General features: G+C 41.5%; 1 protein-coding gene across 2 annotated transcripts in view; it reads left to right on the top strand.

Annotated features, from left to right (window-relative positions):
• EPG5 (ectopic P-granules 5 autophagy tethering factor) overlaps positions 1-23,975 on the top strand; it is a 568,130-nt gene that overhangs the window by 12,308 nt on the left and 531,847 nt on the right. For both annotated transcript variants that reach the window (XM_069218853.1, XM_069218854.1), the window contains exons 2-3: positions 1,033-1,962; positions 20,529-20,772. In XM_069218853.1, coding sequence (XP_069074954.1) covers positions 1,033-1,962; positions 20,529-20,772 — 1,174 coding nt within the window. The remainder of the gene's footprint in view (positions 1-1,032; positions 1,963-20,528; positions 20,773-23,975) is intronic.

Raw genomic sequence — 23,975 nt, 5'->3', positions numbered from 1 at the left:
GTAGAGAAAGGATACCTGTAATGTCCTCTGGGGAAAAAAGAGTAAAAACTGTGTCCAAATGTTCCATTGTGCTATCTCCCCATTGTGCTATCTCCCCAAATACAGACCTCACCTCATCCAGAACGTAGCTACACATCTGGATCCCCTGTCACCAACAATGAACCTGTCTGTCCTTATCTGGCCATACTGCAATGGCATTTGGTGCAGATGTGGGCACTTTTTAAGTCATTATGCCTCTGCCTCAGAGCCTTTCACCACACAGGGCCATTGTTAAGCAGTCGGCGTTTCTCTCTTCACATTTGCAACTTGTGGCTCCTGATTAGGAAGATGTGTATTTTCAACGATCGTTTCAAATGCCTGGCTTGACTAATATTCCTGGCAGGAGGAACTTCATTCACTTTCACAAACTTCTAAGGGCCTTCCTATTTTCTTCTGTTTAATTGACCACAGGCAGTTAAACCCAGTACCCGGCCACTCTGTTTCTTTGTAATAATGCGCTACACAGGTTGAGTTGATTCATTCATGAAAATCTCATTACAGAAAGGGCCAAGTAAAAGTTTTTTGAAAGCGTTATCACGCATCTGCTTATTCATCGGTCAAACGTCTGCCTTTTCCTGCTTTTTTGGTTTTCTTCACTCTGTCCTACGGCTGTGTTTTCCTCCCGTAGCTTTCAAGGGACCATGCTAACAATATGAGTGAGAACGGGCCCCAGACAAATGGTAAAGCAGCAGCTAAATATTTTGTTGATCTAGCATTAAAGGTTACATGGGGTTAGATACAGTTCCAAGTATATTTGCTCACTTTGAGATGCCTCTGCTGTGTTCTATTTGTTACCATGTGTTTTTAAAAATGTCATAAAAAATTGTTACATAATCTTATAACGTAATATTTTGTGCACTTTGAACCAGTTTATTAATTTCTGTACACAGAGCTATATGTTTGTAAAATAATATTACCATTAATACTGTTGCAGCTTTTCTCAGCATTTTTTTTAGTACTTACCAATTCTAAAATCTATTTGTGTCTTTTTAGGAAAAAAAGAAATCGAGCATTCAGGTACGGAAAGAAGAGAGCGCTACTGTGGATTTTGATAAAGGCAGCCTGAAGACAGCAAATTATCCTACGCAGCCATTTCCCAGTACAGAAGCGCAGATAACATCTGAATTTACAGAAATTCAGTTGAATGATGAAACAGATGCCCCGAGTGTAACGGAAATTATATGTGATGTGCATCATCTGTCTTCCCCACTTGTGGATACGGTGGACACAGGATGCGCAGATGTAAAGGCTGATGTTAAAGATAACCTGCTGCTCATAGAGACACAACTCCAGGAAAGCAGGATAAGTGATGAAAGAACATGTCTCGGAACGGAAGCAAAAGCCGCCCTTTTAGAAAAGAATGGATTGTCATTGTGCACCGAAACAGCAAACCACATCTGCATCCAACAAGAAACTACAACTGTATTTGACCAGAAAACGTCAGATGTACTGGCAGCTCCAAGACCTGCACTCCTATCATCACTGGAGCTTGAGCCGAGGACTTCACAGCATTGCTATGAGGCTAATGAACTGCTTGTGCCATTAGAGGTCAAGTCAATATACCCAGAGCTACACCCTCAATGTATTGAAGGACAAGAAGCATTTCTGCCAACCAAGCCTTTGATTCATTATGAACATCTGTATCCAGAAATTCCAACTGTGCCAGAGCTGCTTCCATTTACCAAGGAACAGTTGAAGCTTATTGAGCCATGTTCTTGGCTGGAGAATGTGGACTCATACTTGGAAGAATTTGAGCATATTGCATATCAGGATAGACATGACTTCTATGAACTTCTCATGAACTACTGGCGCTGTAGAAAGCAGTTGCTACTTGCTGAAACTGAGCTACAAGCCATGACCTCTGACCTGGAGAGCCTTTCAAGCAGACTGTGGACCTTTACAGACGAACATTTGACTTTACAGGTAGTTTGTTTGCATGCAACCGTTTCCCAAGGAGTACATCCACAGCAAAACACACTGATCTTTTAAACCATTTAGTGGAGTACTTCAAAGCAGTTGCATAATGCATTGGGAAGTTTGGATGTATGTAGTATGAACTTTAATGCAGTATTTTCTAATACACTTTACCCATCTGCATAAAATGTGGCCATATTACAGGGACCATACATTTTTTTCACATTGGTGTAAAAGGAGATAGACAGCGAGAGGATAACCTAGTAAAGTGGTTCAGATGAATGGTGAGAACATTGGATAAAATGGTAACCATGCATAACGTTCCAGATGATCTAAAAATGTGTAGGTCCTTTCTAACATTTTCACTTGTATGCAAAGCTGATCAGAAGCAATATTAATTATTTTCTTTGGTAGATTCTACACACTTTAAGGTTATGCTCTTCTCAGCACACGCCTCATTGATAATAATAAACAGTAGGGTAGAGTAGCAAAATTAAAGCTAACTTTGTAGCAAACTAACTAAAACATCATGAGATGTCTGTATCTTCCCTTGATAGATTCTTAACTGAAGTGCTTTGCAAAAGTGTTTACTGATGTTCATGTAGTTGTCCCACTGATATCTGGGATTAGGGCGTTTCCTACATGATCTGCAATCGCTGCCTTCCTTCTGTTAGACTGGGCTTTAGGTTTACCTGTCAAAACCCTATTAGCTCTTTAACAGCAGGTTATGGTGTGAACCACTATTTATCAAGCTTTGGTCAGTGTAGAGGTAGCCAGTGCTGTGAGAACAGTTTCATAATTTACAAAAATGTTTTTTTTTATTTTTAAAAATCCTTGGTTTCCTCTAAATATTACATTAGAACCTTTTACTTATTATGGATTAGGAGACATCTCTGCTGATCTACAAGGACGAAAGTTGGTAATAAAATGGTTTGGTTGATGTGAAAGATCAAGGGAACTTTTGGTACAAAGAAGGGTGAGTTCTTAGATGCACTTTATTGTAATGTGAAGGGTTGGAAGCTAACTCTGATTCTTTGCAGGAGTAATAGGCACTAAAAAGGCCACTTCTGTGATAAATGGTTGAGGTTTTCTGCATCACCTCAAAGGTAGCCTCATTAGCTTGTATTAATTCTTATTCAACTCTCAGGGAATGGATGATTTCCTGATGGCAAGAATCACCTTTGCAAGACCAGCTAGGAAATCTGCAATCGTGGAAGAAGCCGTTTGGGAAGGTTACTTTTAATGAGCCATGATAGTTCCCAAATGTACTTTTTATAGTTGAAATTCCAGATCTGTCTTTGACAAATTGAAATCAGGCAGTACTGTATCCTCTTGATAAATTCTAAGGTCCACCTTTTGATATAGTAGACACCAGATGCAAAACCTCTTCCACTTGAATGGATACAATGAACTTGTGGAAGGACACTTGACTTCTTTAAAAATGAGCATGCCGTTGATCCAGCTGATCGAATTGAAGGTAAACCGGCGTCAGGCCTTGGATCTCAGCACTGATAGGCTGAATGAGAACCTGGATTTAAGATGTGACCCACACAGACTAGAGTGGAAGCAGACCCAGATGCCAACTGTGCAAGAGTAAAGCAGTGAGGATCATGTTTGTTCTGCATTGGTTGAGTTTGGCAAAATTAGGACCATTGGAGAAAAGTTGCAAATAAAGGTTCTTGACTAGTCTTTTGAATGAGCTTTTCCATTGCAGTGTGGCTCTATGTAATTGAAGGCATACTTTTGTCATTTCACTTTTGTTTTGTTGGTGAGTATACTGATATGTAGTAAGCCCCAGACTAGAAAGTTACCTTACATTACCTCATCATTTATTTATATAACATTTTCTACCAAAAAGTGTCCATTGAGCTTGTCTGGTTTCCATTATGAAGTCCTTGTAAGTGGCCTTCCCTGATGTGTCCCAATATTTCCCAGTGCTTTGTTGTACTTGACACGAAAGTACTTTAAATCTTGTTATGACTCTTCCTTGGAGGTATTTTTGTGATGGTCTCATGTTCAGCTTTGCTTTTACACAATTCATGTACAAAGATCCCTGGATCCTAGAAGAGAGGAGAAAGATATGCCTGATGGTCAAGGAATTGTTTTCAGATGTTGAAACTTGGTGTGAATGGAATGCAGCCTGCCCTCCAAAGAAAGTACTCTTGGGACCTTCATGTCTCAGACTGCTGATAGATATTGAGTCAATTCATTTCAGCTATCCTTTACTCTGTTAGTATTATACAGCCATAAAAGATAGCAAAAAAATAATAGAGACACATCAAAAAGGAATCATTAAATTAGATACAATCTGCATGCATGTCAGGTAAAGATTTCCTAATCTTCACCATGCTATTTACAAAACTTAAAACAGAATAGATGCGCAGAAATGACAGAGATCGCATGTATAAAAGAGCAGTTCTGCACTGTTTAAAATGTAATACAAATTCTTTTTAAAATCGAGCTCTAGAAAATGTGTAAAACCACCAAAAAACGAAATGCAAACATTCCGTAACATAGAGTATGCTTGTTTCCTTTGACGATTGAGGATTTGCCACCATAAAATGAATTGTACTTAGCAAAAATGTGTTAAAATACAACATTGATGGTTATTTAAAACATGCATAGGATAAAACGTCAGACCTTGATGTGAGGGAATTAATGTGTGGACTACTACTGAGCTCCTAGCAATTTCTCGTTGTTCCTGGCCTCACTTATCAATTCTTTCAAATTCGGCTTAAGTTCAAGGTATATAATTGTTATACTTGTAGGAAGAATGCTTTCTTCTTCAAGCCTCAGAGTTAGTACTAAAGATTCATAGCTCAATCTAGTAACTTCTAAACAAGCAATTGTATGGGAGAAATCGGGGCACAAGAAATCAACAATAAGAGCCCTGTTTAGAGTAGGTACACGCCAAAAGAACTGAACCGTCTATGCACAGTAAGGAAGGTATCAGTCGAATGCCTATCTTAGATAAATCAGTTGTAGATGCAGGAGAGCTTGTTCGAGGCCATTTATATACAATGTACAAAAAAGGGACCAGAAGTCACCATTGTCTTACTCCTCTCAGCACCGGAAAGGGCCTAGTGCATTCTCCTTCTGGTCCATACTGAACATGAGTAGCAGTAACCTTCTGAAATAGATGACTCGGAAGATTACATATTTGAGGATCAATGTCTATTGAATGCATAATCTGCCACAGTTTAGTATCAAATGCATTACTGAGGTCCATAAACATAAAATAACGTGTATTTATAAAGCGCACATTGACCCAGAAGGGTATCTTGGCTCTGAAAAACAGAAGTTACCCAACTCAATGGTACTTATTTTATCAACCTCAGAAGGATGAAAGGCTGAGTGGATCTGCTGGGATTTGAACCTGTGACCATGAGGTCAAACACAGGGCCCCTACAGTGGACGCATTAGTCCACCATGCCACCAGGCCTGGCATAAAGGCCAGGAAGAGAAAGCCTTTCTTAGACTTAGTGTAATTTCACAATAACAATTAGGAATTTAAGCATTGTTCTAAGGTGCCTGAGCCATTCCTGAAACCATACAGTAGCGGCTGGTGTTCAAGGGCTAAGGGGCTGTGCCCCAAGCCTTTTCTGGCCTCTCTAGGGAAGCATAAATTTAATTACATGATGAAAGTAAAACATTTTCTGCACAACATTTTCGGAGTGAAAGTTGTGCACTTTGAAAAGCCCCACTGCGCTTGCGTCAGTATGTGGCTGAAAGCTGCACAGTAGGGCTGACAGGGCTCAAAGCCCTTACGTTTTCTCAGAACGCAGTGACGTCCCTGGTTTATCTCCTCCTCCACCAGAAGCCCTGATTGTAAACAGCCTGGAGCGTTTTTTATTCAGCCCGGGCTTCTGAAAACTTCATGTCACTCCGATAATATTCTCCACCCTTTCCTATTTACTCAAATGGTGGGGTGTGATCAGAAGGGTCTACGTACCAGAGATCACATTTTATTAAAAGAATGTGGCATTGCGCAAAGAAAATCCCCAGTCTGTGGCAGAGAAATTGAATAAATACAATAAATAACTCCATCCAGGGCTCTCTGGGAGACAGGAGTGTGACCTGAAGATCTCAATTCATAAATATACCAAAGACAACCCTGCACACAAGTAAGTTGGAGCTCTATCTTTTTTACAGACAATAAGAAAAGAATCTGTTCTCTCAGCTCTCCTCTCCCTTCACTGCCTCTGTAGGTGATTTTGTCTCTCAAAGGCAGTAATGGTTCCAGTAATTTATCATGGCTAGTTATTGTTTTATTTCTTCTGCAGACTAATGACGTGATATGTCATATTAAACATGTAATCTGCAGCTCAAATAAACGTGTACCTTTTATCACTGAAACTGCTGGATACTGGATGGGTGAGGCAATGTGTGTTTGTTTGAATAAGTGTTTGCAGGGCTGGACTGAGTGGCTGAGAAATTGTGGGTGTCTGTGTATAAGAGTTGTGTGAATGGCAGTGGATGACAATGTGGATGAGTAAATGGGTAGGTGACCAAAGGCAGTGGGTGAGTAGGTGAATGGAAATACGTGGGTAGTGAGGCTCACTCACAAGGTGCAATTCCGTCTTGTATTTGTGCCCCACCACTGCTTTCAGTCACCAGCCACCACTGAAACCATACTGTAAATCAGAGATAATAGAGTGTTTCTCTGTCCAGTTTTCTCACCTTTCCAGCAGCACCCTGCCCAATTTATTCTACTGAACTATCAAGTGAATAAATTGACCAGTAACTCTAGAGATCGTGCCTGTCCCCCTTCTTAAAACAATAGTTGTTTTTGACCAAGTAGATGGGAGCCTGCTTTCAACACATTGGTTAAAAGTGGGGTCCAGAATGCACAATTAACTTTTAAACAAATCAGTTGTTAGCCCATCAGTCCCTACTGCTTTGCCCATAAGGTTCTTAATGCATATTGAATTTAATCAATACAATTGATTACATTAACCCCATTTGATGCCAGAATAGTTGGATCATGCATATTAATTCCCTCATCTACCTCATCTGAGAAGCTTTTGCTATAATCTGCTATTCATTGGTCTTTCAAAACACCCTGATCTAGAGAGGGATAATGTTCCTCCCTAAAATATGGATTTTTAGCGTTTGCTTATACTGGGATCTGCATTGGGAAGTTGCAATACGATCTTTAGGGCACCTTTTCAATACAGTCTTCAATTTTGAATGTGTCTTCCTACAAGTGTCACAATTTCTCTTGAGTATTATTTAGTGGCGTAAATAGCTTCAAATGATTTAACTACCTTTCTTGGGCTGCTGTCGCCTGCAAAGAAGTTATGAAAATTACCCTTATTCTGAGAGGTAAGATCAGAAGGAAATTTATTTGAATCAATCCCAGACCATTTAATACAAGCATCATTTAATCTAGTGGTGCTTAAGTTGCTTACTGTGGGCAGGTCAACCTTTACAGACGCCCTCAAACTGAGTTTTACTTCAACTATGTTGTGGTTGCTTAAACATGTAGGGGGGAACTCTAACCCTCTCAGGAGTGGTACTATGTTCCCTGAGAATAGTATGTGGTTTATAACACTAGTGGCTCCTCCTCCTGTGAAGGAGGGCAAGATCTCCAGGGAATTTGGGTGAAAATTGCTCGCAATCCAAAGGTAAATGAAGGAAATAGTTAATTCAGTGCATCTCCATGGGAAGAGTGTAAGAAGTGAGTTTGACCTCCCCCCCCCCCTTATTATTCACAAATCCACACACTGCTTTTGAATCATAAGTACACATTTGAGAGTTGAAGTCCCCTACGCAGGCAAGGTAAATGCTATGGTTAACAGTAATAACATATTTACCTAAAGCTTATGCTAGAGCATCCACCACATCTATGCTATTTACATAAGACAGTTTATAAAATAGTTAATTATTAATAAATCTGTTCCTGTGGTACTTTCTGAGCACAGCAGATTGAAATAAGGGGTGCCATTAACAAATGGTCAGTGTCCTTATAATGCCCTTCCAAAACATCGAGGGAAAGATCTAGGAGCTAAGCATAGCCCATGATTTCAATCTAGGCTATTGATAGACCGTAGTCGGTCAAACTGGTTATAGGTTTTTACATCATATGTTACATCATTCGACCTTTCAACCATGGATTACTTTAATGGGTGTCTTCGAGGACTAAAATCTTCAGGCTTATAAAAGTAGCCCAGGAGAACAGCTGTAATGCGACTACATTGTAAGCCATGGTGCTAAATTGTTTTGAAGGATAAAATGCACAGAATCAAGGTTCTTGAAGTTAACAACAATACAATTCGCAGGACATGATTTTATTGAATTTTCAACTTGATTTACCCTTTGAACGATCAGAATGTCTTAACAAGTCGGACAGTGTTGCCCACCCTAGATGAGAGCCAATGAACAGTTTTATTCTTTAACCCTGCCCCAGTGTCACTGTGATTAAGAGGGAGGCACTGGGCATTCTTCACTATTAGGACATGTGGGGTTGCCTGCAGAGGCAGATCTAAGGTGGGATTATAATTCGGGAAGCCCTGTTGAATTTCCATGTCTGGTTCAGCGTCTTTGTTCGGCAAGTTTTCTATATTTGCGATATTCCTAGGAAAATAATGTGACAGGATTTTCCTAGAAATGTTACTACCCTGTCCCATCGATTGATTTGAGAAATATTTTTTTGTCTATCCCTCCTTCCCCCTTCAGTTGGAAGCATGTGTACTGTAGGACAATTTAGTGACATTATAGACCCATCGGGTACGGAAAAAGGGGCCTACAATAGCATCATATGTGCCCTTAGTGGTACAAGGTTCAGAAGGTTTAAAAATCTGATTCCATTAGGTATCTAAGCCTTTTTTTCAGTGTTTTTAGTTTATTCATTGCAGCCTCCATGTTTCTCTTTATAAGATGTTCCAGTTTTGAAAATCAATCATCCCAATTATATGATGGAATTTTGCTATTTAATGACCTTTCAATCATCTCTGAATTGTCCAGTACGTTCTTCCTTAAGTTGGGGCTGAAGATATATATATATATATATATATATATATATATATATATATATATATATATATATATATATAAATAAATCTGAACCCAATAGAAACAAAATAAAAGTTAGAGAGGTGGTCCAACCCAGCCTCCTCCAGGCTCAAATGAGCGCAGATGGGCCGGTTCTTGGTGTGGTCTTTGCCAGGGCCATGCCCAGGTGCTTCCTTCACTTCTGGTTTGTGACGTGCTTCAGAGTGCTGTGGAAAAAAGCCCCACCTCCTCCTGAAGGCAGGAATAGGGTACTGTGGATTTTGCAGTCCTATCCCTACCAGAGATTTGTTCCATGCTTCGGTTTTGTGACACGCTTAAAAGTGCTGTGGAAAGAAGCCCTGCCTCCTCCTGAAGGCAGGAATAGGGCGCTGTGGGTTTTGCAGTCCTGCCTATCCTGGAGATATTGGGCCTCATTACAGTGTTGGGGGTCAGTGGACCGCCGCAGTGGAGGTGGCGGTCGCACCACCGCGGGCCCAGCGGTAAATACCGCTGCATTATAAGTTGTGGGGTTTGGCTGGAGCCAAACCGCCATGACGCAGCCGGCGGTGAGCTCCTTTGGGTCGGTGGCAGGCTTATGCCTATCGGCCTGATTACAAGTCAAACCAGGGATTGGGGAATGGGGATTCCTGTCACCGGCACACACATGCACACATGTCCCCACACCTCCATGCACCCCCCACCCTTTCACACATCTCCATGCACTACCCCACACACACTTGCAAACACTCCCCACCCAACCGCTCATATCCACACAAACACCCTCACCTGCTCTCACACAGACATACACACACCCCTACTTGCGCTCACACATATGTACTCCCCCGCAATCATTCACACCCCCAGCCCCTCCGCATTCATGCACACCCCCACCCCCACCCCCTCCACATTCATGCACACCCCCACCCCCTCAACACATGCATACATTCACACTCTCCCCCCTCTGCATACGCACGCTTACACACCCCGCATACGCACGCTTACACCCCCCCATCCGCAGACTTGCACACAGACACCCCCACCCACTCGCAGACTTGCACACAGACACCCGCACTCTCATGCATCCCAGTATACACACCTACTCACTCACACCCGACACACACCCCTCCCCTGCGCATACATGCAGACACACCCCCCCAACCGCATGTATACATTCAGACACCCCCACTCGCTCGCTCACAAACACAAAATCAGACACCTCCATTCGCACACATACACGCAGTCAGACAGATACTCCCACCCCTCCTCATACAAACACACACGCACTTGCACCCTGAAACTCCCTCCCCCCTGCATACCTGAAGACACACACAGCCTCCACGTACACATATATACACACACCCATTCAGGCACACATACACACACACACACATACACATCCCACACATGCACCCAACAATCCCCACATCCCCTTTGGGACGATCAAATTACCTTTTCCCACAAGGTGGTCGGCCGGGAGGGGATGGGTCCTGGCGTATTCCACCGCCAGCACAACACCGCCGACAGGTCTCCGCCACACCGTATTACGTATCGTCATACGGCGGGTGGTGTCTTGTTGCAGTGGCGGTTTAACTCCATCGGCCAGGCCGACGGAGTCGGACTTCTGCCCATAAATGGGTGGACGTCCAAACAGGACTCCTAATATGGCGGTCAACTGACTGGTGGTCTGTTGACTGCAGCGGCTTTGGCAGTCTGCTTTAAAGACCTCCAAAACTGTAATGAGGCCCATTGAGACAATGAGGCTAAATGCTGGGTATACTTTTTTGCAGTAATGTAATAAAAGGTTGTGTGCAAGTCATGTGCCATCCTGAGTTTGGAGGATACATTATGTATTCCTTTCTATTGGAGAAAGGCTGGTACAACTGCCATGTTTATGTTTGTAGATCTGTAGAGCGCATCGCTACCCTGGGGCTTCCCAGCGTGAAGTGAGAGAGAGCAGGTTAAACAGCAGAGCGAAGTAAGACACAATTTAAAGGTTTATTGTGGGAAGAGCCAGGCTCTGACCAGTTTCCTGAACCTTGATTCCTCCTCCAGAAGTTGCAACTCCAGGGACATTGAGCTCCAAAGTTTGCGAACTAGATATGCAAAAGATCTTCCTTCCCATCTATCTCTCTGAATCTTTAGAATATTCAGAAGACGACTTGTATAGGATCAAAGAAATCTAGTTGGAAAGTACGGGGAAATAAGATCTCTGATCCTCGGAGGGCCCTTATTATTCAGTGCTCTATGTGCCAGGCATAGAAATTAAAAATTAACTCTGGCTTCTATAGGGAGTTAGTGCAACGTTTTCATAGCTTCTTTCACTGTTTAGTGTCTGGGAATATTAAGAAGAGTTCTTGAGGCTTCGTTTTCAGCTACCTGTAGTTTTGGTCACATATTTGGGTGATCTAAGGTAGAGGGAGTTACCGTAGTCCAGGTGGGGTAACACCAGAGACTAAATCACAATTCTTCTGGAGTCCTCTGGAATCAAATCTAAGATCTTACGAATGGCCCTTAATAATCCAAAACCATTGGCTGCATGTGTTTTTGCTTGGGCATCCGTGACCAGGGCTTTATCCAACCGCATTTCCAAATTCTTGAGAAGAGCATTGGAGGTCAGTGGAGTAGCAAGGCCATCAGGCCACCCAATCCTAGGAAACGAAACTGCGTGGTTCCCTAGAATCTTTAGTTCTGTTTTGTCACCATTTAATTTTAAACAACAGTTTGCTGTCCAGCTGACCAGCTTTTTCAGGCATGGGGCGAGTTGGTGCAGATCTGGCTTCTGGCTGTCAGTGAGGGAGACCACAAGTTACATATCATCTGCGTAGGATATTATACATAACCCATACTCCTGGACGATGTCTGCCAGAGGGCATAGATAAATATTGAAAAGTGTGGGTCTGATAACTGAGCCCTGTACTACCCCACACATAGTGGGAAGAGTGTCAGATAAGTAGGAATCTTCCAAAAGTTGGAAGGTTCCATCCTTTATAAAGGACGTCAACCAATTCAGTGCCTTACCCTTCACTTCAGCCTATTTTAGTCTCTCAATTAGTATTGAGTGGTCTACAGTCTCAAATGTGGTATTCAAATCTAGCAGTATTAGTGTGACAGCACCTCCCTGGTCAAGTCGATGTTTAAGTTCTTCTGTCACTGCTAGAAAAGGTGCCCCATAATGTGTTGAGCTTGGAAGCCCATTTGAGTGAAATGAAGGTAGTGGTTATCTTGGAAGAAGTCAATATTTGGTTCATATGTTTCTTAAACAGCTTCCCCATAGCATGCAGGAGAGAAATTGGTCAAAAGTTGCCCAAGATGGCAGGATCTAGATGGGCTTTGTTCAACAGGGGTCTAATCATTGCATGCTTCCATTTCTTCAGAACTACCCCAAAATCGAGGGAGTGATTTAATAATTCCATAATAGTCGGAGCAGCACTTTCCGCACCTTGGTCAAAATATGTGGTGGGGCTGGGCCAAGGGGTGAGCCTGATTTGACCTTATTCATGTATGCCAATACCTTATCTTCATTGACCCTTGAGAAGGATGTCAGAGTCACTGAGATTGCAGCCCTTAGGGAATTATAATTTTGTGAGGAGAGTTGAGCTGGATTTCCTGAGAGGGATTCATAAATATCCTTGACTTTTTTCTGAAAGAAACCTGCTATCTGATTACAGTGTGTCACAGAAGACAGAGGGAGGGGACTCCCCTGGTCAGAGTTAATAAGGGATTTAACAATCTTGAACAATTTCTTTGAGGAATTCAAGGCCTGACTTTTTTTCTCATCATTGTAACTAGCCTGAGCCTTTTTAATCTCACTGTGATATTGTCTAATGGCAGATTTATAGTAATTTTTTAGCTGTGGGTCATAGGATTTTTTCCATTCCTCTAAAGTCGCTTACAGTTTTTCTTCAAAGAAGCAAGATACTCATTAAACTAAGGATTTAGAATGTGTTTTACCTGTTCTCTTGCATGGAGGGATATGTTTATCTAAAGTTTGTACTATACAGTTTACCCAGCCTTTGTAGCCATCATCTGGGTTTTCCCCTAAAATGGGGAGTGAGTTTTGAAGAGTAGCCATCCAGTCAGAGAGTGAGAGTTTGGCCCATCTTCGTTCTACTCTCAAGGTGGGTTTGATTGTGTTTCTAGCCTCTGCCTTCATCACTTTAAATGGGACAAGAAAATTGTCTGTCCAAGTAAGAGAGGTGTCCATGTCAATCAGGATCTTCGGGTCATTACTCAAGAAAGGATCCAGGAGATGTCCCTTCGCATGTGTTGGGGTGGTCACTTTTTGAACTAGTTGAATGCCTTCCTGATCCTGGATAAATCTAGTCGCTGCAGAGTTATTAATCTCATCTAAATGAATGTTAAAATCCTCTAATAATGAAAAGGCACTTTTGTCGACCACCAGGCTGGCTATCTCATCTGGGAGTCCTTCTAAAGATTGAGCGTGAGGACCTAGTGCTCTGTAAATAAGGATTCCAGAAAAAGTGTAGGTAGGAGATGATGAGATATCAAACTGGATATTTTCACACTTGGGTACTGGTAGTGACGTAGTAGTACATCTACATATGTCTTTTGTAATGATTACAATTCTGCCCCCAAATTTACCACAACGATCATGTCTGAATATACGATATCCCTGAGATAGGGCCATCTCTATAACAGGACCTGAGCTCTCTTGGAGCGAGGTTTCAGTCAGGGACAGCACATCCAGTTGTTAGGACTCTAACTTGAATCTGATCTCTCTTTTATATTGTGGTAGGGACCTACAGTTAACCAAACCCATCTTCCAACAGTTCATCTTCCAACAGTCCACAGACAAGCATTAGAGAGCACTCTGTGACTGATTTTAAGATTGCGAAGGAGGACTGACAGTGATCTTTTGTAATCCTGACTCTGAGACAGTGTGTGCATAATTTGGATGTGAAAGTCCTATAGGTGAATGGGGCACAGCTATTTCTCTCCCTAGCATAGGCGAGAGAGGATCCCATGAATTGTCTGCATCCTCCATTTGTTCTTTTATCAATTTGTTTGCTTTTTTGCTGTGCAGAGTTGTTGAGTTTGTATTTGAATGGGTTGCTGCAAATGATATCCATACTGCACAATGTTGAGGGCCCGGTTGTCTTTTGCAACACTGGGAGAGGACTGTAAATACTGTCATCTGTCAGCGTCCTGGGAGGGGGAGGAAAGTGGGATGATGTGACTGGGGGAGGATTTGTCATTGTTATTGTGATGTGGCTCTACTGCAGTCACATATGGCTTCTGATTTCGTCTTCGCTGCAATTGTTGCTGTTGTTTCTACTGGGCGTATTACCCACTGTTGGCCTGGCTCATGGCCTTCCAGCTGGACATTGGGGAACTCCATTTTTTTTTTCTAGGCCCACTGACCTTGGGGTCTACAACTCAGTTTCATTTCAGATCTTCTTTTTAGCATAATATACAAAGGCAACTGAAGTCCAAAAAAGGTAGGTTATTGATTTTCTCTTGAAATTGTTCTGTCAGCGATGTGAAGTATATCAATGAGGCAACTGCCCTGTAAATAGCTTTAAATATGTTCCTTTCTTTAGAGTACAATCTCCTCTTTATTAGGTGGTAAATATTGTACTTTATTTTCACTGCTGAAGCAATATGAGAATCTGGCGCTGGAGAGTCAGGCAAAAATAGAACATGTGAAGGAAACAATCTTGTCTATTTTTTACGTTATTGGGCTTAAAGGAATGGTTTCATGAAGATGTGCATGATAGGGGCCAGACGACCTGTTAAAATACAATTGCTGGTCTTAATTGTAACTTTGGAAGTAGGGGCTCAGGTAAAATCAATATGTTATAGAAGATAGTATTGCCATGATTTGGAATTTCCTTGTGCAAAAGCAACAAGTTATAAGCATAGTGCCTCCTTCAAGTGCACCATTCCTCACCCGTATTGGTGTTCTTCTCCAGTGGTGATCTTGTCTAGGCCTATTGTTCCGAGAGTATTCTAAGGAAAGTAACTTTTATCTACAAAGGAACCTTCAGAATGTATATTAATTCTTCACATGTTGTGCCTGTGCCTCAGCCTGTTGTCCGTTTCAGTTGTCGAGCAACAGGTAGTGTAAAGACAGACGGTAGAAACTCCAGCGCTTTCTGTGATACTTACGCTGTTTCAGAGGTACCTGGGCCAGTGCTGGGCTGCTCTGACTGTGTGCATTCATTCTTGGAATCAGGAGCACCCTCTGACCAGAGAAATTCTGATGAAAGGACCTGGAGATGGTCTTCTAGTATCAGATGCTCGATGCTGCAGTCATAAGCACCAATGGCAAAAACCTGATGTACCTCAACATTGAGTAAATATTTCAGTGACACATATGCTTTGATGTCAAAATTGTGATACTATTCACATCGACTGGAAGCGGGGTGACGCAGAGTATGCTCTAGGGCCTTGCAGGAAGGTCATACCTGGTCACAAGAACAGAATGTGAGGAATCTTGCACCAAGATCCTATTCGATGACGTGAACCCTCAAGATGTCTTGCCTGTTCACCCATCTACACCTAACTGTTCCTGAGTTCTTAAAGGAGACTAAGTATGGAATGCAGCTCACATAAACAGAGCTGAAATAGTTGCAGAGGACTCAGAGGAGTGAAAAACACCTCAGCTAACAAGCACTGGCAATCCCAGTGAGTCTTGCCATACTGAACTGTTGGCTTCATCAGTGCTTTTTGCGATGCTGTGCAGCATCACAAACAGTGAAATGCTTTTTGTTGATACTGTGTACCATCTGTTAAAAAAAGCCTACTGTAAGTTTTTGTAAGCCCATGATTGGTCTTTTGCAATTAGACATCTTAACTGTCTGGTAGGCTTAACCTAAAAAGGGAGGAAATCATATTTCCCACTCAAGAATAATTAAATATTATAATACGTTGTAGGAAATCAGGAAATAGAACACTTTCTGGAACACTTAGTGGCAGTGTCACTTTGCATGTCTGTTCTACAGACAACTTTAGAGCTAATGTCATCACAGAGAGCTCGTGAGATTACACTACACACCACACAATAGACACATGCTTATATAAAGATACAGAAAAGGGCTTTTGGACAGCCCCTTTCAGACGATTGCTGCTGCTTTTGAGCTGGCTTTAGGCGTTGACTGACGGGGTTGCCTATCGACATTGCTGTCAGCCTATTTGTATGGATGTGGGCTAAAATGCTACTTAAAACATGCACATTGGCATCAATGCCTTGTTTCTTAAATACATTTCATGCAGTTTTTAATTGGAAGAGCTCCTGCTATCCCTTCTAATTCCCCTCACCACCTGTTCCCCCATTTCCCTATTGGTGCTCCCCGCTCATCCCGTTCCCGCATTTTATTTTTTTCCTCTGGGGGCCCAGCAACTGTGAAGTACTACCAGCTGCTTGCTTTTTTTAATGTGCTGCACACTCTTTTTTTCTATACTGAGGTCAGGCTCCAGGACTTGGGAATCCATGGCAGATAGGTGACACTGTAACTAGCTAATATGCTCCTGAAATAAAATGTACCTGAACTGCCAGATTTTTCACTTAATGAACTGAAGGATGTGCCTCTCTTTGTAGTAGATCAGGATAACAAAAATGTACACCCTTCAGTTAAAGCCTTATCATGCAGTTGTTGTGAACTAGAAATGTGTATAGTAGGTGAATATTCCCGATGTTCAGTGCTGATACACCAGCATTGATTTCACCTTACTTACACTGATGTCCATCTTCAAACATTTTGTTTCTTTCTTATCAATAAAAATGCATTAGAATCTTGGGTAGTGGGCATCAGTTTTAAATGATATGTGGAGGAAAAACCTGAATGGGATTGGGCTGAAGATCTATAGGTGCCTTGGATGATGTGAAGAAAGAGGGATTTGGTGTTTGCCCCCATTCATTAGGATATGCAGAAATTTGTCTTGCTCACCCAAGAGTAAAAGGAAGTGAACGTGCCAGAATCTGCTCTATAGAAAAGAGATGATTACTAGCAGGGCATCCTGTTGAATCCTCAGCACAGGAGGATTGTTCCAAGGATGTGCTGATCGTGAGCATTTTCTGACTTCTTGTAGAATGACACTGTTGGCTGTGTTCTCCCAAGATCTGAGTGTCATTCCCAGTTTCTGTTCCACACACACCGTGGTTGCTTGCTACAAATCTGCTTCTTATACTTTTGTATTGTTACATGATATTTCTAGTGTGGCGCTTTGGCAATTTATGTCAGTGAGTATTTATTTACACTCTTGATTGATTTGACCCATTGATTTTAATCAGTTTTCATTCAGCTTTTTTCAAATTTCATATTCCCACCCCACAATCAGGCTCGTTAGGAACTTTTACAATTTTCATTGCTATTTATGTATCACATTTGTTAAAGGAATCCTGCATATCACACAAAAACCTCTTAATGGAAACACAGAATATACTGGAACTTAATTGTCTTTCCTCACACAGCATGTCTTTACAATCATTTAACTCCTTTCAATAATCATTATCAGATCAGGTCCACAATATGTGGTCCTCACCCAGCATTTCCTTACACTTTCATCAATCTAGTTGGTGAACTGTATAAAATCACTTTTTCTAATGTACTCAAATTATTTACCAACTCTATAAACCTGTGAGTTTTAATTATAGTGTTTGGTAAGTACATTATAGTTAGGCTGAGCTCCCATTTGTAATATTGCCTGGGTGTTGCTTTTTCTCTGTTTTGTGTCCTCTTATTAAGTTGTGAATTCTTCGATCTTGCTTCCCAAATCTCAGTTATGTATTCCCTCCAGCTCCCATTCCTCGTGTTTCTCAAATCTATCCTGTTTATATTACCCCCTACTGTCATATTACAAAAGGTAACCTAATTCAAAGATGATACTCAGCACTAGTGTCACTCCCTGGTAAGCAGAAATCTTAATGTCTGTAACAGGGAACATATATAATCACTTTCAGTAGATTGTTCTCATATCTCAAACTTTTGTTAGAATATCGGCAGTAATATCTGCTCAACTCTTTTCTAGGCCAAATCGGTTGCTGTTTGAAGCAGCATTTCCCCACTTCGGTGTCCCTGCTATTCTAGGTTCCCCTTTGTTTCCACACTGAATGTAATGGAGCTCTTCTTATTTCAGAAGCACAAGAATGGACCAACAAAGTGCTTCCGCACATATGTCGAGACACAGGCTAGTCTTTTCATCCATGGCCACTTCCTAATGTAAAAATAGGTGCTACTTGTAATGTGTGTACTTTAGCTTAACACCAATTATAAGTAATAGATCATGTTTGTATGGACATGAGTATTCTGTAATGTTAACAGAAACACATTTGAAGGCTCTTTTAACATCCCCCAACCAAGATTGTATTCATTCATTCTCAATTCATTCTCATCTGTTGTTGATTATTAAAACTTAATAAAAATCTGTATTGAGTCTAATGGATCACATATTGTCCTCTGAAAATGCATCCAATAGCTGTGCCTGTCCTCATGTGTCAAGAAACAAATTGAAATGTTTATCCACTTCATTTTGTCTCGTGAAATCAAGTCCATAACCAATGTATTCTTACTTTGTCTTCAACCATAATCTGCTATGGTCATAATACACAATGCAACCTCAAGTGAAGAAATCAAGATTAAATACAGATTAACCTGGGATACAGCATACTGCATAGAGTTGACTTAGCGCATGTGTGAGAAAATCTGTGTGGAAAAAGGTTAAGCAAAAGTACATTTCAGTGAACAAAAAACAAAATTCACATGAATAACCATAAGTCACCTGTTGCTGTAGAATGGACAGAGACACAACATAATTTGAGTCAGAAACTGTTCAAAATTATAGAAAAAGTTTTAATGCAGGAAAAAGGAGTTGATCTTGAAATCATTTTGATGATAAGAGAACACAATTCTCCAATACATTTGGACAGTTTGCAACCAGATGGTTTAAACAACAAGGTTGAACTAAGATAGTTTTTTGCTATAAAAGTGTGAGACTGCTGTGAGGGAGTTTGATAAAGAAGCACTACGTCAAGGAGACATAGAGAGGACAAAAAGTAGGGCTGGGTGTTTTTTTTTTTTTTTTTTTTATATATTCACAGAATGGCAGAGATAAATTTGGGTTACAATTTTCATTTTGTGCTGGTTTCACACCCACCTCTTGCCATTGAAATAAAAAGGAAGAGGGACACAACGGTACTTGTGGTCCTCAATCCTGCAATTGCAATTAGCCAGCCCCTATAACAAGGGCAGGACAATGGTAATTAAAGTGCAGAGACCACTGCAGCCCCAGCATTTTCAGTTACAGCTGGAGGCGAAACATATGGAGCAATCCTCAGTTCCAATACACAACTGCTAATTAAAACGGTATTAGGGTTGGGAGAAGGAGGATTTGTCACCACGTTTCTTATCATTTACAAAACCAAATGCCATACCCTATGACCCCTCCACCCCCACCTGCAGCACTTTAAGTAACAGTTGTTTACCTTGAAGCTAGAGGCTGTTGTAAGAGGAAGTAATTTGGCATTATGTTTTTCACATTAAGCGTCTTATATCACTAATCGTGAAGCAAGAAATGTAATGCCCCAATTTTATCCTGTCTCCCTATTTCACCTGTGGAGCAAATTATGACCTAAGTTTTGTTCTGCAGGCAGACTTTAAAATAGTGCTAATTTTCCCTTTTTTAAAGTTTGCCTGAATTTTGTTTGCAAGCCCTTACAAAGGTGGTGTAAACCGATGGTTTCTGAGGTACGGTAAAGAGAGGAAAAGAAAGACAAGGTACAGAGTAGATGTAGTAAGTAAAGTATTGAAAGCAAGTTGTGAGAGAATGATAAAGTAAGGAGAGGGAGTGAGGGAGAGGCCTGTTATTGAGAAAGGGAAAAGAAAGTGCTGAGGTGAAGAAATTTGTTAGCCAGCGTGGGCTGAAATGGAGCAAGATAGAGAAAGAGACAGCATAGAAGGAGACAAATTACACTGTTGAAATTGAGACAGATTCGAAAAGTATTGGAAGCTGTCCCGTGGGAGAAAGGATGAGGTAGAGCTAGATGTTAGCCACAAAGCTTAAGGTGAGAGAGGTAGAATGAGTTGAGATAGACAGGGCCTTCTCGTACCTGGCTTCCAAAGCCTGTAACAAACTACCCCTCCACATTAGAGTTGCCAGCTCAGCCTTAGGCTTCAGGAAATAACCATCAGTTATCAGGTACCAACCCCACCACCCCCATTAACGTCAGAATACATTCCTGGGTGATATGTGCACTTTACAAGTACACTTGGCACAACAGGGAGGGGGAGAGGATGAGAGGGGATGAGTTATAAAGTGTTATGGAAGGATAGAGAGGGGTTTGAGTCAGATGGTTGTGATGTAAAGCAAAGTAAGTAGAGCTAGAGAAAGTAAAAAGAGAGAATTAGAGAGGTGAGGTGAAGATAGAGTAAGGTAGAAAGGAGCACAGGTATTTTCTTTGGTGCTTTGACAGCTTCCTATACCTTTCTCATTTCCAGTGCAGTTTATTTTGCTGTACTGGTGTTCACCTACATTAAAATCTAAAAATATCAGCAACATTCTGCTTTATACTCTTATTTAATCTGATTGTAAATGTTTAAAACATTTTCTTTTATATCTTCCAGGGTATTTGTTCAGACCAATCAAAGGTAACAGGGTATCACCATTACAAGAAAGTTGAGATGAATGAGTCAGTGCTGGAGGACCTCAGGAAGTTGATGGAGCTGAAATCGGAGCACTTGCATCAGACACTGGTCCTGCATGCCTACACCTCGGTACTATCCCGCTTGCAGGTGGAATCCTACATTTATGGAATGCTAAGTAGTTCCCCATTACTCAGATCTGTTGCAATTCAACAGCAGAAACGAGGTAATGAGATTTTCAGGTTCGAGATTTTGACATATGCAAAAAAGCTTATGCTGTAGTGTACTAATAATGACAATACACTGTAAAACAGTTTTTAGACTGTAAACCACATACATATGAAAATGAAATGAAGGCTCATCTGAAATAGAATTAATTTATTTGCTAGTTAAAATAATTTGATTGTGGTTTGGAAAAAATATGACGTGTTTAGAGTTCAGGAAACAATGATTGTCTGCGGATTTGTTTCTGCTGAATGGCTCTCTTTTTTTGTCTGATGCAAAAAGAACAGATGATAGACGGAATGCTGAACAATGCAGACATTCACCCCCAGTCACAAAGATCTGGGTTTAATCCATTGTTTCTTTGCTCACCATGCCACCCCAGTTTGGACCCAGCCATATGTAAATCAGTCTTGACCCTGTTCCCCATGGGAATAGTCCAGCCCGCACTGCCAAGCCAGGCCCTCCCTGGACCGGAAACAGGCATCCTAGGACCGGTTTCAGAGTATCACCCTTCATCAGCCAGGTTAGTTTGATTTCAGTGGCGCAGTGAGCACTGGACCCACGTCTGGGCATACCCTTCCCACTTGGGGCAACAAATGACAAAAGAACACATGGTGGACGGAATGCTGAACAATGCAGACATCCACCCTCAGTTACAAAGATCTAGGTTTAATCCATCGTTTTTTTTGCTCACCACGCCACCCCAGTTTGAACCCAGCCATAGGCAAATCAGTCTTGAACCTGTTCCCCAAGGGAACAGTCCAACCCAAACTGCCAAGCCAGGTCCTCCCTGGACCGGAAACAAGGATTTTTCTCTGAACAGGTTACTACAGGTTACTTTGAAAGCAAAGGATCATCATGCTTGCTTACAGGCTTCTGCAAACATTTGAATCAGTGAGCACTTTTTTTTGGTTTCTTTTTTTTTTACTGGAACCACTGTCAGTAGTGCAGTATGACCTCAAAACGTTTATTAACAGTGCTAACCCTAATAATGAAAGCTTTTAATTAATGAACCATAAATACAAGTTCGAACAGCATTAACGTATGGACAAACATATTACCTCAAGTGCAGACAGTTCCCTTCTCTGTCAACTGGCAGCCATGGGGTTTGTGCTGCAGGGGGTTGGGCCTACTCACCCCAAAGACAAAATAAACATGAAAACTTATGTCGGGCAATAGGAATTCCACATCCCTGCATTAACTTTTTCTCTTTTATCTGTTGTATACTGAAAGCAATTTAAAAACACTTTTTTCCTAAGTTTTTGGGAGACTTGAGTAGGAGCTTTTCCTTAAGATAGCTGTCTTGTTTTTACACACCACGATAGTCTAAATCCCAAAATATCCTAGAGAACCTAACCCCTGCTGTATGTTGTTTGCATGGCTCATGGCAGTCCTGGCTTGTGTTAGGTCAGGTGTCTCCAACGAGTAGCTTGTGAGCTACCAGTAGCTGTCCAGCTACCTGTGAGTAACTCTCCAGTTTGCAGCCCATTGTATTAAGATAGAAGTTTTACTTGGTTGAATATTATATGTATATTAACATTAAAGTATTTATTCATGATGAAAATGTGTGCATTTTTAGAGCTCATATGCTGATGTTTAGATAAAGAAGGATGAATTTTCAAAATAGATTTAAAGCTTTGATTTCAGTTGGAGAGATGTATTACTTATATTATTAACTTGGTGCCCGGAATAGTCACTCTTATGTACTACCCATGCACAGTCACTTCAAATTGTTAAAGCCTTTTTTATATTACTGCTCGGAACCCTGCCTGATAATCTGATGTGATCAGTGCTGACAATCCTGGTTAGGGTGGTCACCATTAGTAGTATTTCAGCATTCTTTTTATTGAACATAAGTAGATCTTATTACAGAAAAGGTTCGAAACCCCAGTGTTAGGCTATCCCCATCCCTATTTTTTTCATGGATTGTTTTCATTGATTGCTGTCTGTGATGTACAATGAACACTCATCCTTCAATGTTTCCTCACTACTTAATGTGCACCTACTCCCTCTCTGTTTGCATACTCAATTTTGTGACTCCATCGACTGGTGTGTCCCTGCCTTTATAATGCATTCCCAGCCCTCACAATACATACATCTATTTGTTGTGCCCTTTTATTTCCTGGGAAACCCTAGCCTTCTCTGTCAGTAGTCATCACTTCATGTGCCCACACCCCTCATTGAGCCCTCATACTTTGTGTGTCCTCTTTGTGGGCCCCCATCCTATGCTTGTGCCATCAGCTCTACAGAAAGCCCACACTCCCTCACCCTGGTTTCACTCATACTTCTCCCATTATCAATCTTGGTATTCTCAATCTCACATTTTAGTGTGCTTCCTCTTTTTCTTCATCTTTCTGTCTGCCCTTATTGCTTAGTATGTCCTCAAGCCTTCTGTGACCCCTCATTGTGCCGTCCTCTACACAGTCACTCTGCTCTCTTTTCTCTGTGCACCTCAGGTATGCTCTCAAGTCCTTGGTATTATTTCTCATTCACCTCAGGGTAACCTCACCCCTCAGAATCCCCTTATCTAGTAGGTTTGTTCTCAAGCAATCAGTGAGCCCTCACCCTCTATCTGCATTCACAGTCTCAATGTATCCTCTTCTCTCCATTATGTACCCTCAATATGGTACAGTGTGCGTTCACACCTCACTCTTTCTTCACTTCTGCAGACTTCCTTCACCTTCTAATTATACATCACCAAATCAATGAGCTGTTGCTTCCCTAATGTGCCCGCAGTGTGGCTTCACCTTCACAGTGGGTGTGATCTTGCCACCTCCAAGTGCCCTTGATCTCTTGGTGCAGCTTGAAACTTTGTGCTCCTCTATTACTTTAGTGATCCCTCACCCCTTGGCACACTCATGTCTCCTTAGTGCACTTTCTGAGTTGTACTCATCCATGTACCTTCATCCTCTCATTGCGCCTTCATATTCTTAATGTTTTTTTCACTAATGAAAAGTAAAATGCGTGTCCTGGGTTCAGGTTTCTCCCCCGCCAACACCGGCCTAGGGTCCAGTTCTCCAGTCACAGATGTTTACAGATGCCCTCTGTTTATTGGATTTGTTAAAGTCACCTGATTGGTTGTGAGTACCAAAGTGCCTCAGACCATCCTGCTTTGTGTGATTTTATCTCTAGTTGCCATTAGACAAACTAGACATCAGAACCTCTTGTGCCCTAGAGAAAGCCACTTGGTTTGGGCATTAAGCG

The sequence above is a fragment of the Pleurodeles waltl genome, chromosome 1_1 (assembly GCF_031143425.1).
Source record: "Pleurodeles waltl isolate 20211129_DDA chromosome 1_1, aPleWal1.hap1.20221129, whole genome shotgun sequence".
In the NCBI taxonomy this organism is placed as follows: domain Eukaryota; kingdom Metazoa; phylum Chordata; class Amphibia; order Caudata; family Salamandridae; genus Pleurodeles; species Pleurodeles waltl.
Note: the sequence above shows the minus strand (reverse complement) of the source record. Positions and strands in the feature narration are given on the sequence as shown.